At 45.9% G+C, this 15,295-nt stretch overlaps 1 protein-coding gene across 3 annotated transcripts in view; it reads left to right on the plus strand.

Moving 5' to 3' along the window:
• The window catches only part of LOC146172216 (uncharacterized), a 139,041-nt gene that overhangs the window by 38,848 nt on the left and 84,898 nt on the right, over positions 1-15,295 (plus strand). For all 3 annotated transcript variants that reach the window (XM_084585739.1, XM_084585737.1, XM_084585738.1), the window contains exon 15: positions 5,785-5,921. In XM_084585739.1, coding sequence (XP_084441865.1) covers positions 5,785-5,921 — 137 coding nt within the window. The remainder of the gene's footprint in view (positions 1-5,784; positions 5,922-15,295) is intronic.

Consider the following 15,295-nt stretch of genomic DNA (forward strand, 5'->3'; position numbering starts at 1 on the left):
CCAGCCCTTATACATAGCATTCATTGATTACGAAAAAGCATTTGACTCAGTTGAAACCTCGGCGGTGATGCAGGCATTGCGATATCAGGGGATAGACGAGCCGTACATAAAAGTGCTGGAAGATATATATAGTGGCTGCACAGCAACCATAGTTCTGCATAAAGAAAGTAACAAAATTCCCATAAAGAAAGGTGTTAGTCAAGGAGACACAATCTCCCCAGAACTATTCACAGCTTGCTTAGAAGAATTATTCAGAGACTTGGAATGGGAGCAGTTAGGGATAAGGGTAGATGGAGAATACCTCAGTACTCTGCGGTAATCTAAGGTAATGTTCAACAGCCTCGGGAAGGAACAGCAGTTTACATTAGGTAGCGAAATACTGGAAGTAGTAGGCGAATATGTCTACTTAGGACAGGTAGTAACCGCAGATCCGGACCACGAAAAGGAAATAACAAGAAGAATACGATTGGGATGGAGCGCATTTGGCAAGCACTCACAGATTATGACTAGCAGCTTACCGGTATCGCTCAAGAGGAAAGTATACAACAGTTGCATCTTACCTGTACTCACCTATAGGGCTGAAACGTGGAGGCTAACCAAGAGAGTTCTACTTAAGTTGAGGACAACCCAGAGGGCTATGGAACGAAAAATGGTAGGGGTAACATTAAGAGATAGGAAGCGTGCAGAGTGGGTCAGAGAAATAACTCAGGTTACCGACATTCTAGTGGAAATTAAGAAGAAGAAATGGGCATGGGCAGGACACGTAATGTGAAGAGAGGATAACCGATGGTCACTTAGGGTAACAAACTGGATTCCAAGGGAAGGAAAGCATAGCAGGGGGTGGCAGAAAGTTAGGTGGGCGGATGAGGTTAAGAAGTTCGCAGGGGTCAAGTGGATGCAGCTAGCACAGAACCGGGTTAAGTGGAGAAATATGGGAGAGGCCTTCGCCCTGCAGTGGGTATAGTCAGGCTGATGATGATGATGATGACTAGTACAGCTTTGTAATCAATCAGTCAATTTTTTTTATTTTCACCGATACAAAATGAGCTGCACGGCAGGCATGCGTTTTTTTTTTTATCATTTTCATTTGCTTTCTAGCAGTGTGCTTGTATTCCTATTATGAAAAGTGCAGAGGCAGAGAACTTGGCATCTGCAGGTATGCCTGAATAAGCAAATTAGGTATGTAAAATGAGTGACTTTCTCTGTGGCATTTCTCTCTTGAAGCTCTGTAATGCAGCATATTGCAGAGAGCCTGAATTAAGACTGCTGATTAGTGGCAGTGAACTTTTTTCGGTAATTAGAGTATATGTCAGGGACACGAGAACATGCTGTGCAAGTGATGAATTTGATAGCGGGGGTGAAGCTTCTCATATTGAGGGCAGTGATTGCGAGAGGTAACACATATACATTTACTTTTGTACTTTGCACGCTGTTTTTTCTTTAAATTAAGGCTCCAAAACAGAGGTGCAGAAATTACGTGGCGTTGTAAGCACGTACTAAAAACTCTACAAATGCAGTATACACCGTCCATATATTGCTGCATAGACTTCGATGCCTGAACTCGTTTCCTTCAGTGGCAAAAAAACAACAAAGCTTCGAAATACAAGTTAACGCCGATGCGTACCCCCTCTCCCCCATGTCTCCTTTCCGCTGCATCACTCTCTCTGTCTTTGGCATGATGGCATACGTGCAGATTAAAAATCTTTTGTAATTTTATTCACTGGCACAGTCATGCAGCTGAAATTAACTTGTCCAAGCTGACTTGACAGTGTCCGCTCTTGGCTGACACATTTTGCACCCAAGCCGATAGTCCCAGGCCTGCCTTGAGCTTATCAACTTGCATGCTGGTGACCTAGCGCAGCAGGGAGAACAAAGTATGCGAGTAAATGTATTTTTTTATAAACGTGGGTAATAAATTAGAGGTGTACAAATTTTTCAAGTAAATACTAGTACCGAGACTACGCAGCCAGAACTTTCGGCTTCAACTGGTGGCTTTTGACAGGATGTGTGTGCATCTCCTTCATGTACACCTTGAAAATGGTTATCTGGACAACGCTCCGGGATTATGCCTGCTCCTTGGAGCAAGAAGTATTCAGGAGGCAAAACTCTCCCTTCTGCCGCAGCCAGAAAAGTCGAATGCGCTGTCTGCTTCCTTCGCCTGCTGCCAGATGCTGCCCTCAAGGGGTTCCCCACAAACTGCGGACTCTCGAGTCTACGTGCATTTCCATGCTTACCTGGAAGGGCAATCTGCGTGCGCGGTTACCTTTTTCTTCCGTAATAAGGCCATGTTGCACCCACCTACCGTGCGATAAAATGCAAGCTCATAGTACTAGAAGTAATCTACTTTGGAATTCCAGCCGGTGGTGATGAGCCGGAACGCCGCCCAGCTTAATTAAGGTGGGCATTAATGACCTTCGCCATGTTATGGATTGACGGAGCATTATTCGAGGAATTTCAGTTGGTGGACAAAATTTGTTGTAAGCGCACACAGCACGTTAAATACTCTTGCCTTGTAAACTTACCTTCAGTGACATACATGTTTTCAGAATTTTTGCTGAAAATGAGATGGCTGTCATATCATTCGAATTGGGGAAAAAAAAAAAAATTGAAACTTGAGAGGTAGTTCCACTAATTTGCAACTGAGCTTTTAATGAAGAAAACGAATAAATATGTGAAGTAGTCATCGGCACAAGTCAGCAAGTTCTTGCACGGCATAGATTACTAATAAGGAGATGAGTGCACCCGGCCATCCAAGTCCATATCTAGCAGCAGGACCACAGAAGATGCGCTAACGTATCGGTAAGAATTTTTTTCTGAAAAGAGGCTTCCACAATCTCTTGTGTCACCTGATCATAATTGCAGAAAAGACCATCAGTTTTGAAAACAAGGGCGAGCATTTGTTGATATGGAATTTCACTACGTGGATGACCATGTGTACTCCGCTCCTGATTAGTAATGTCTATGCCTTGCGTGAACTTGCTTCCACTTGAGTGTGGCATATGCAGGGGGCTATTTATACATTTCTTCATTTTCTTCCTCAGAACTGCTGTTATAGTTGGCGGTAATAGTGTGTTCCTTCTCTCACTCTGTTCTGTGCCTTGTGTGCACCATGTTTCATAATGACAGTATTGGAAACATGTACACACGAGAGCTTGCTGTTTCCAATGTCCTCCTGAGGGAGACAATGCAGCTAACTAGTCCAGTGTCAAAGGATGCGTCTAAAATTTGCTCTAAGCACCGACTAATACACCATGATATTTTCTGACTTTTGGTAGCTTCATGCTATTCTTTGATTTGTTGTGCTGAATTCAGTAAGTGCCCAACTATGTAACGTAAGCGCACAAAATAGCAAGAATACCCGCTGTTGCAGTTCGGAACAGTTGAAGCACTTGTGTTTCAGTACTTTAAACACAGTTTACTTAATCTTCTTCTTTAGTTTTTTTTAAGCTGCTCCCCCACTCCACCTCGGCCGTCCAACCATTTCTAAACTACTGGGGAAAATGCTGCTCACAGATGTCTGCTGAGTCATTAAAGAAAAAAACAGTGCCACCCAGCAAGGACACTCTGAGACGCACCTTCGGCAACAGGCCCCGTATCGCAATCCCCAGTGCATTGTTTGCTGGCAGTTTATGGCCTTTTTGGATAGGAATAGTGCCTCTAGATAGTTGAAAAGTGTGGAGCGTGGAAGGCTGGCTAATAGCATACCGTAAAAACCCGTGCATAATAAGTTTTTTTTTTTTTTTTTTTTTTTTATTTTAGCATGTCAGATTCCGGCCTTATATGCAGATTCGAAAAAAATTTGACCTCAATTCGCCGTTCCGGCCTCGTTAATTATCAGCTATATCAGCAGCAGGCTTCCAGCCAAAGGAGGAGCTATGTAGTGGTGGCATCAGCTATTTCGATGGTTTCGGTTTCACTGTGCTAACTCTGCGATCCTCATGACCAATGTGCCCGTGACACACACGAAACCGGAAGCACGGTGAGCACACCTCGCACGATCCCTCACTCCTCTCATGGGCCTCTCTAGCAATGCTGGCCATGCCCTACAGCCGAATCGCAGACGCCTGACTAGTACTCCTAATGAGTGCGTTGGTCGTGCTTTCGAGAAATGCGGCAGAGCAAATGTGTTTAACGTTACTGAAAAAGATTTTATACAGAGAGATGTCTCTAGCAAGGGTCTCTCGGCAGATGATACACGTACCAGGTGAAAATGATCATGAAAACCTCGAATCTAAGAAGACATTTTCAGGCACAAACGCTAATGCCTGCACGCGATGCTAGACTCGAACAGGCACGAGCACGGCTCGTGATGCCCAATGGCTTGTGCGCTGTCCCGTGTCCAAGCTGGGAGCGGCCTACTGGTTTTAAAGCAGTAGGAAGACCATGTGGCTTCCACGATTGCCGGGTCAATGTAAAGTGCTCTTCTCATGGTGCATGAAATTCTTCGATCAAGCGTGTCTGCATGAGAACATGAGAAGGGAAATAAATCAGCTAAGGCACATGAATGTTCGCGACACTATTCAATGCCTGGTAGGGATTGCATTGGTCGTGAAAGCGCGGAGTGGTACGATTCGTGGGACAACTGCGAAATGTAGTGCAAATAAGTCCTTGTTGATCTTTCCTCGCTGGCATTATACATGGGTGAAAACTTCTTTCCGGTTCTTGCTGTCTCCAAATTACACCTTGTATTGTATGTGGATTCGTATTTATACACGGGTTTTTATGGTATATCACCAGCCAGCAACATGTGCGAACCGTTGCGCCAGAATGAGGCGGTTAAACGTTTTTTTTTTAGCACCCCGCTGACGGCCAGCTGAACTCTGACGCCGTGTGTATTTTTACTTTGAGTGCCCCTGGTGGATGTGGTGTTTGAGCATGCTTTTATTTTCATTGCTGGTGTTAGGGGTGTTCGGATCTATCTGCCAACTCTTCAAGGGAAAGGGCTTAAATGACTTCTTGGAATGCATACTGTGTTCGTGAGTAAATAAGCCCGTGAGCATTGTATTTTCTTATATGCTTGTATAGGAAAAGCATGCTGCTGGGGAACTGCCCAGTAAAACCATCTTTGATGTGCAGTGGAAATGGAGTCTGTTCCCCCTCTCCACTGTGACACTTTCTGGCCGGCCATGCGTGCCAGGAGTTGTCGCGGGTGCAATAACTTCATGCTGCTGTTTCCATAATTATTTCCATAATTTGTTTTTCACCAAGGCGCAAGGTGACTGCCACCATGCACAACTGCACATCATATGCGTGGAGCCGAGAGTCGTGGGCACAACTGTCACTACATGCTGCCATGCGCTGAATTGCACCGTTGCATACACTTGTCTCAGTTTTGATTGCAATTTCAAGCATCCTGGGTTGACGTGACATCTGCCCATAGTGTGCTCCGCCACCATCTCCCATTCCGGACAGTGCTGCCAGCTGTTGTACAAAGTGGGGCACGCATAATTTTCTCTCATATAAGCTAGGTTTTTAATACATTTGCCGGTCCCTCGCCAATTAATGTTAAATTGTTTTAAAATTTATGATTATCATAAATAAAATAATCATAAGCATACAGGGGACCATAGTGAAAGTGTGTTACCTTGCACCTCTGCATTCATGACTGTTGTGGATATTTGTGTAGAAGTTCAACAGTCACTTTGTTATTTCATGTCTCAATAAATTAATTGTTCTGTTTTGTTCTCTCTGAGTGGTTGTAAATAATTCACCCACTGACATTGATGTTACAAGGTTGACATGTTAGTTAAGCTTGCCTTTAATGAAAATGTGTGTGCAATGCAGGAAAAACGTGATCTCGCTGAACACAGAGACACCAGCCCAGTATGTGGCAAACCATTATACGGAGGCCATAAACACCCAGGTGATGAAACAGATACAGCAGCTCTCCATTGAGCCTGAAGGCGACTCCAGGAAGTCTGGTGAGCTGGGAGACACACTCTGTGCATATGTACTAGGGTAGCGTCTTTGTTTGCTTAAACCCCTGTGCTTTCTTTGCATTTTCTTCAGTTTCACTTTTCCTCCTCCTCTCGGCGCAGAAGTCCCATTTCCTGGTGAATGCACCATCCAGTTGCACGTGCCATGCTTTGCCACCACAATGAGTCCTTGTTGCACGTGCATTGCGGCTCTTTTAGAACCTGCTGGGTTGCATGTGCTTGGACTGTTCTTTTCAGCTATGTTTTCACTTGCTTTGCGTCTTTGCAGAAAAAAAAAATATTGAAGGGTTAATTAATAGGTTGGGTAGTTACAGCTGTGCTTTCAGTAGAACCCTTTTATAGTAAATTTTGATATAGTAAAGTCTAGGTGTAGGCGAGCCGTATGTGAAAGTACTGGAAGATATTTATAGTGGCTGCATAGCAACCATAGTTTACCAGAATTCCTATCTCCACAGGGGCACCTTGTGTAATGAGGTGTTGGTGCTTGGCGCCACCACAGACCCTTAGCCCCCATACCATACCGTGGCGATAAGTTGAAAGGTGGAGGGAAGAAACCGTTAACGGTGGCGGTCGAGGTCGTGGTCAAGCCTCGGCCGACGGGCTCCCCGCCTGTCTACCAGATGAGGGGCTCCGGGACCTTACTCTGCATATAAGGGTGAAAGAGAGGCGACAGAACATTAGGAACCCTTAGACCACCCATAATGCATGGAAAAACAATCATCAAAAAAACTTGATCGACCTTCGAAAAAGAGTCGCACCGAAGTCGCACAAATCATGGCACCAACTGAGAACTTCCCAAAGTTTCTTGTTCTGTTCTCTATAACAGAGTCTAAACCTGTGAATGAACTTTCAGTTTTTCTGATTGCCAGCTCGCTGAAGGCCATCATTGGAGCAAACTATAAAGCCAAGAAACTAGGATCTGGTGACCTACTAATAGAGGTATCAGACAAAACCCAGTCAGACAAGCTCCTCATAACAAAGACATTTGCTCACCTTGACGTTCAAGTATTGCCTCACCGCAGTCTTAACAGCTGCCAGGGAGTGATTGCTGAACGAGACTTCCTAAACGAAACAGAATCGGATCTCCTTGAAGGCCTCCAGAACCAAGGTGTAACTGCGGTTCGAAGGATAACAATCAGGCAAAAGAACGAGGAAATAAGAACGAAACATATTGTTCTCACTTTCAACCGAAGCACACTTCCTGAATTCATCCGCTGCAATGTTAGCCTATACATACCAAGCCCCCACAGGTGTTTCAAGTGCCAGCGGTACGGGCATGGCAGCCACATGCCGAGGACGCCTTACTTGTGCAAAGTGCAGCGCACACGACCACACAACAGATAACTGCAGTGCAACTGACTGCAAATGTGTGAACTGTGAGGGCACCCACCCTGCATATTCACGGTCCTGTGCGGCCTTTCAAGCCGAAAAGGAAGTAATCTATATATAAAGTTAACTGAGAAGATAACATACGGAGAGGCGCGAAAAAAGCACAGAATGCTTTCCTCCGCTCCCTATGCTGACGCAGCCCGCAGAGGGGCCAGGCCGCGTCTAGTAACTGTGGGCACGCAGTGCAATGCTGCTGACGTGCTCCCACCACGGCTCCTCACTAAGCAGCCACCGGCTGCACCAATCTTTGCAATCCCGGAGGCCACTTTCTCCCAGACGTCCGGGACACCAAAGACATCTGAGAGGGACTTAGTTCTTCTTGAAAAATATCCTACCTCCATGCCTTCACCAGAGGCGATGGAGGTGAGCATGGACTCCGCAGCGTCAGTGGCGCCTAGGGAGTCCGCCAATGAGAGGCGGGGCCTGCTAGACCGCTTCAAATGAAAAAAACATAAAACAGTTAATAAGCCACCTGGTAAGGGCGGCGAGTCTTATATCCCAGTCAAGCGTGCAAGTTAAAGTGCACTTCTGCGGAGTGCCCTTCGCAGCTTGAAAGAGACTTTACGCTACGCAGTGCTAAACGGGAAAGCGAAGTGCTCTCGCATAAGCAGCATAAGCACTCGTTGGTATGAAACTAGCAACTGAAAAACATGTTTTAAAGAAGAAATTGGAACCTCCAAGCGCGATGTTCAGGGAGCTGCTTTTTAAAGTAGTAAAACATTTAAAAAATGCTTAAAATTTGACAACGGGCCATGATTCATAGACCCCTTATCAATGAACACCATGAACAATAACAACCGCCCCCTAACTGAAAATGGCGTAGCCGCAGTGGCGCACCACTCATAATGTGGAAGTTGCGTACGCGGTTACATCACGTTTTTCTTATTTGATATTTTGCCCGTCGCTATTATAAAACATTTCGTCAAATGAAAATATGTACAAAACACGTAAAATCAACTTGTATACATATCTTATTACATAATACATTTGTGAGGAAGAAATTTCTGCCGGCGAGGCTACGCGCTCAGCCCTCGAAGTCTGTTTTGCGAACGCACTCCGACCTGAGTGCACACTTTGGCAAGTGCACTTATGTTACGCTGTTTAGCAGCGATATAGTGCACTTTTCGTAAGTGACACTCGCTGTAAGTGCACTTTATTTTGCGCGCTTGACAGGGGTATTACTCCTACTCTATATTCTTTCCACACCTACCAAAATCGCTACCGAGAGCATCATTTATTGGAACTGTCTAGGACTCCTAAAAAATCTGGGTGACGTATATGAAATCCTAGCCGAACACCAACCGAACATAGTTTGTCTGCAAAAAACACATTTGAAACCAACAGACACAATTTTTCTCGAGCAGTATCGTGTATTCAGGAAAGATAGGCAAGGCAGTACTCACCCCTCTGGTGGCGTTGCCATTATAACACAAAAGTCAGTCGCTTGTCGAAACAGCTCGCTTAACACAGACTTAGAGGCAGTGGCAATACAAGCCTTAATATTCGGTAAAATAACAACAGTATGTTCGCTGTATATTCCGCCAGATCATAGACTATGTCAAAAAATTTTGAAAAGCTGATTGACCAACTTCCAGAACCATGGCTGCTGGTCTGAGACTTTAATGCCCACCACCCATTATGGGGATGTAGAAGAACGGACTTCCGAGGTGCACTAATTGAAACGTTCTTGTTGTCCTCAGGATCACGTTTACTCAACTCAAAACAGCCAGCATACTACAGCTCAGCTCATAATACGTACACAGCGATTGATTTAGCCATTGGCTCTCCGATGCTCTTGGCAGCTACAGAGTGGGTTGTTATTGGCAATCTATATGGAAGCGACCATTTTCCCATCTCTGTGAAGTACACAGGCAATAAAAAATGTAAATGTGTCTAGTCCCAGGAAATTTAAAGAATATGCGGCCAACTGGGAGATGTTCAAGGAACACTCAGCTCTGCCCTGTTCATCAGTTACTGCCTTAGGCGTTGACGAATCTCAACTCTGGATCACACTGCACATTATAGATGCTGCGGAAAAATACATTCTGCAAACATCAAGTAAGCCACAAAACAAACGAAGGCCCTGGGGGAATGCAGAATCTAAGACTGCGCGTGAAACACAAAACAGGGCATGGTCGAAGTTACGCCGATACCCCACGGCAGTAAACCTAATAGGATTTAAGCGCGCAAACGCAAATGGCAGGCGTGTTCGACGCATCTTCAAGCGAGAAAGCTGGTCATCACTCCTTTCTTCTGTGAACTCTTATTCTGATGCACACAAAGTATACAACAGGATAAGAGCACTCAAAGGATATAGCACTCTCCCAGCACCCCTTGTCCAGACACACTAGGGCAACACTTTGAATACGTATTCAGCTCAGCGCACTATACAGATTCCTTTTTGCGGCACAAGGTAACTGAGGAGAGGAAGCCTATATGTGATAAAAGACCGTGCACAGGAGGGTACAATAGCCTATTCACCATGCAGGAGCTGAAGATTGCACTAGGCGCTTGTGGGAACACAGCACCAGGTCCTGACAGGATCACATATGGAATGCTCAGGCACCTGCATGTGGACACGCTTGAAACTTTACTTTGCCTTTATAATAAAATATGGGCCATAGAACGCTTTCCTAAAGCATGGAAGGAAGCGAGCATTACATTGCATTTGAGTCGCATGCAAGGGATGCTTTTGTATACAAAAAACATATTTTTTATCTGTCTTTTTCGATCTTGAAAAAGCATATGATACAACTTGGCGCTATGGTATCATCCGCTACCTCTTCTCTCTTGGTATCACAGGGAACATGTTGAATACAATACGAAGTTACTTGTCTGAACGGACGTTCAAAGTTCGTGTTGGCAATGCATACTCAAAGCAGTATATTGTTGTGCGGGAGGGGTTATCACACAGTAGCCCACTGCCAACAGGGTTGTGCCAAGGAGTTGGTTGCGTAGCGCTCGTCACCCGTTTCGTGAACGAGGGCTGTCAGCTCCCTGGGCGGTAGCGATGAATCCGAGTCGGCGCTGGTGAGATGAAGAAAAAGCTTTATATACTTTTTACAGGCATTTACACGAGTTTGGCTCTGGTGCCGAAAGCTAACATAGCCATACGCGACTGTCCTCGCGCAGTGATGACCGGGGAGATTCCGCCGCATCTGCTTTCTCAGGGGGCGAACTGCTCCCAATGGACGCTAGTGATGAACTCACACTCGGAGTCTCGAATGGAAGCAGTTGAGTCTCCGTAACCGAGAAACCGTTGACGCTCAAATGGTCCAATCCGACGGCAGCACTTTCGCAGGGCCAATGGAAGAGCTTGCTGCGCCCTTGCTTCAAATATGCCGCGGGGCGAGAAAGGGTCCACCGCCAGGGCCACGGCGCCGGGCTGTCTAGACGCTCACAGCTCATGTTCAAACACGTCGCTTCTCTCCCCTTGGCATGGCTCGCCTCCAGTGCACCTGTGCTTTGCAGAGCAGTGTCCGGCTGACCTTCTGCACGGCTTTGGCCGGGCACAACAACATACAGGAAAATGGGGTCCCTCAAGGTGGTGTTCTCAATTGCACACTTTTCATAGTCAAAATGAACTCTAAAAAGCGTGCTGCCAAAAACCATTTCTTGCTCTGTGTATGTTGATGACATCCAGATAAGCTTCAAATCTTGCAACTTGTTCATTTGTGAAAGATAGATTCAGCTAGGTGTTAACAAATTGTCCAGGTGGGCTGATTACTATGGGTTTAAATTTAACTCTGAAAAATGTCTTTGTGTACTTTTCTCTAAGCAGCGTGGCATCAGACCTGACCCCAACATAACACTGAATGGTCAGAGCCTTGCCTTTAAAAAGGAACATAAATTTCTTGGCTTAGTTGTTGATGAAAAACTTTCCTTCATTGCCCACATAAAACAGTTGCGACTGAAGTGTCTCAAAGCAATGAATCTGCTAAAAATTCTCTCCTCACCTTTCATGGGGCACAGACCGCGACTGCCTTCTGAGCCTTCTGAATAGTGTAGTTCTATCACACATTGACTATGGCTCGATGGTCAGTGGGTCCGCATCATCCTCTGCTCTAAAATTGCTTGATCCCATCCACCACCTCGGCCTTCGCCTCGCTACGGGCGCTTTTCGAACTAGCCCAATCGCTAGTCTTGCGAACCGATGGTCACTGCAACGAAGAAGAGAATTGACTTGTGTAACTTATGCTATGAAGGTACTATGCCAACTGGATCATTCATGTCGCCGGCTGCTGCTTGACAAAACTAGCACAGCACTTTTCTCAAGAAAACAATCTCTGACACCACCATATCCGATCAGAGTTGCCACGCATATTGAACATCTGGATGTTCCGGTTACAAGTCTTCATACAACTTCCATAAAAAAACAATTCCTCCTTGGCAAATGCACACTGTTAGTTGTGACCTGTCGTTTTTCGAAGTGGGGAAACATGCATCCCCTGTTGCCATACAGCAGCACTTCATGTCACTTCAGGCAAAGTACACTTGTGATTAATATTACACTGGTGCTTTAAAGTCTGCTCAAGTGTCCTGTGCAGCACATGGACTGCGATTTTCACTTTCAAAAACACTAAACGGACATACAAGTATATTTACCGCTGAATGCCATGGAATTTTGCTGACTGTGAGACACGTTATTGAAAACAAAGTACCATGTAAACCGGAATACAAGTCGAGATTTTTTCTTAAAAAAAGCAAGCTAAGGTCGCCCCTCGTCTTATATAGCGGTCTTTAGCAGAATGTGAGTCACAGTCTGGCAACGTCTAGCGTGCCTGCACGTGAACGGACAGCCAAAGCCGTATCGACATCCAAACGTGGTTGCATCGGTTGCATTTTTGATTTCAGTCACTGGCATGTTAGTCTTCGCGTGTGCAGTTTCGTTCGACCACGTGCGTTAGCAATGAATAGCGGCACGCGGAAGCAGTTTACTGCGGCTTTCAAGAAGAAAGTTATAGAGTTCGCCGAAGCGAACGGCAACATGGCGGCTCAGCGCCAGTTTGGCGTCTCAGAAAAGAGAGTGCGGTATTGGCACGGACAAAAAGGTGAGCTGTTCGCGTGCAAACCGAGCAAAATGTCCTTTCGTGGACGTCGTGCAGTGCACCCACAACTTGAGGACGCACTTGCGGACTTTGTGCGGCAGCTTCGTGCGCGCTCACTACCCGTGACTGTGGATTCAATTCGCTGCAAAGCTCTGGAGCTCGCGCGTGAAGCCGGACTACATCGAGAAGAGTTCAGCGCACTGAAGTCATGGGTGCGCCGTTTCATGAGGCGCAAGAGATTTTCCCTCCGCCGGTGCACATCAATATGCCAGAAGCTGCCGGAGGAGTTCGCTAATAAGCTCGTCAGCTTTCAGCGATTTGTAATTCGGCTTCGAGAAGAGCACGGCTGCATGCTGGGACAAATTGCAAACGCCGACGAGACCCCAGTGTGGTTCGACATGCCTTCGTCTACAACGGTCAACGAACGCGGCGCCAAAGAGGTGAAACTTCTGTCGACAGGAAGTGAGCACTCGCGCTTCACTGTCTTGCTTGCATGCACAGCTGATGGCAGAAAGCTGCCGCCTTTTGTGATTTTCAAAAGGAAGACCATGCCAAAGGAAGCTTTCCCGCCAGGTGTTGTGGTGCACGTCAATGAAAAAGGCTACATGGACGAGGCCATGATGGTTGATTGGATCCTTGTGGTGTGGAATCGCCGGCCCGGTGCACTGCTGAGTCGTCGGAGCATGCTGGTTCTGGACGCATTTCGCGGTCACCTGACCGAATCAGTAAAGCGTGCGCTCAGCGAAGCTAGGACGGACCTCGTCATTCCTGGTGGAATGACATCCACCCTTCAGCCACTCGACGTCGTACTCAACAAGCCATTTAAGGACAGAGTGCGGCAGGAATACAATGCGTGGATGTCCGGCGTCAATCCGAAAACGCCGACAGGTCGCCTGCGAAGGCCTCCGCTTGCGACCGTCTGCAGCTGGGTGTTGTCGGCCTGGTCTTCTTTGCCAGATGCTATGGTCCAGAAAGCATTTAAGAAGTGCTGCTTAAGCAACAAGCTTGATGGAACTGAGGACGACGCACTGTGGGAGACAGCGAGCGACAAAGAGTCATCTTCCGACGACGCTGCTGAAATTTCAGAGTGAGACCGTAGCTCCGCTAATACAGGGACGCAGCCGATGTTTTAAATAAATGCGTTTCGGTAATTTTTGGTTGTTTTCTTTTTTTTTTTTTCTTTTTTTCACTTCAAGGTAAGGGGGTCGACCTATATTCCCACTCGACCTATACACGGTTTATGCGGTACGTACAGCGGTAATCTACACACACTCCCTCAGCGTTCTAACCTCTATATCTTCTTCGAAATGGCATAAGAACCCAGTCCTAAATTCTCTCTTACAACCTAGTGTCTGCCCATAAATTAGACCTTAAAATTAAGCTATGTTGGGTACCAGGCCACCGTTGTATATCAGGCAATGGCAAGAGGAATGGGATGCAGCAGCAGAAAATAAACTACACATAATAAAGCCCAGGATGGGCAGGCACACCACAGAAAAACGAGACGGATTTAAAGGAGTAGCTCTGAGCAGGCCGAGAATCGGTCACACATACATAACACATACATATCTTTTAACAAACTCTCCTGCACCACACTGTTCGAGATGTGGTCATTGGCTTACTGTAATTCATGTTTTATAGTATGTGCACAACTCGAACCAGAAAGGAGATGTCATTTTCCCTCCTTGTACATTTATCAAATACCTGCACACTGATTCATTTTTATTGGTGACAACCCAGTGTTTCCTTTAAAGTATGTGCTTAAATTCTTATCACAAGTAGGCTTTTTACATGGAATTTCTTATCAACGTGGGTCTCAGCCCGTTCCTCCTTGGGAGGACGGATGAGATCTTTTAAAGGATCAACATTTACTTTTTTAAATTTTTGCCCAGCTCATTATGATCGCAAATGATCGCAAAGGCCCTATACACCACTGTTCTTTAGTTATATTACAGAGCGAATGCATTTTAGGCCCTATACACCACTGTTTTTTATCCCTTCATGAAACATCACAACTATCACATTACATAAACTTGAGTACACCGTTAACCTTGTGTTTAGCGCTCTTTGGCCTGAGATGCCCTTGTGCCATTAAAATTATCATCATCATCATACCAGAATTCCTATACAGAAAGGTGTTAGGCAAGGAGACACGATCTCCCCAGTGCTATTCACAGCTTGCTTAGAGAAAGTATTCAGAGACTTGAAATGGGAACAGTTAGGGATAAGGGTAGATGGAGAATACTTCAGTACTGTGCGATTTGCTAATGACATTGCCTTGCTAAGGAACTCGGGGGGGATGAACTGCAAATAATGATTGATGATCTAGACAGGAAAAGTAGAAAGGTAGGCTTGAAAATCAATATGCAGAAGACTAAGGTAATGTTCAACAGCCTCTGAAAGGAACAGCAGTTTACGTTAGGTAGCGAAGCACTGAAAGTAGTAGGCGAATATGTCTACTTAGGACAGGTAGTAACCACAGATCCGGACCACGAAAAGGAAATAACAAGAAGAATAAGATTGGGATGGAGCGCATGTGGCAAGCACTCGGAGATTATGACTAGCAGCTTACCGGTATCGCTCACAAGGAAAGTATACAACAGTTGCATCTTAAGGGCCTGTCACACTAGTGCGACACGACGCCGACACAGACCCGATGACACCGACGGTCGGCCGAACAAGCAGTCACACTAGGCTGACGACGACACCAACATGACCGAAAACCAAATGTCTTCTCAGTGTGACAGGTTTTGAGGCTGGGGACACCGACAAAACCAGTCTGCCGACTGTCGGTGGCAGAGTCTTCGCGAGATCGGCCGCCGAGCGAAAGCTTTCTCGAAACGCAAAGCCGACTCAGTACACCACGTCGACGGCAAATACCTTTCAGCACTAATATACGTAAAAAAGTAGAATTAATGCATA

This window comes from Amblyomma maculatum, unplaced genomic scaffold, assembly GCF_055883805.1.
Source record: "Amblyomma maculatum isolate TAMU_Amacu unplaced genomic scaffold, ASM5588380v1 scaffold_13, whole genome shotgun sequence".
Taxonomy (NCBI): Eukaryota; Metazoa; Arthropoda; class Arachnida; order Ixodida; family Ixodidae; genus Amblyomma; species Amblyomma maculatum.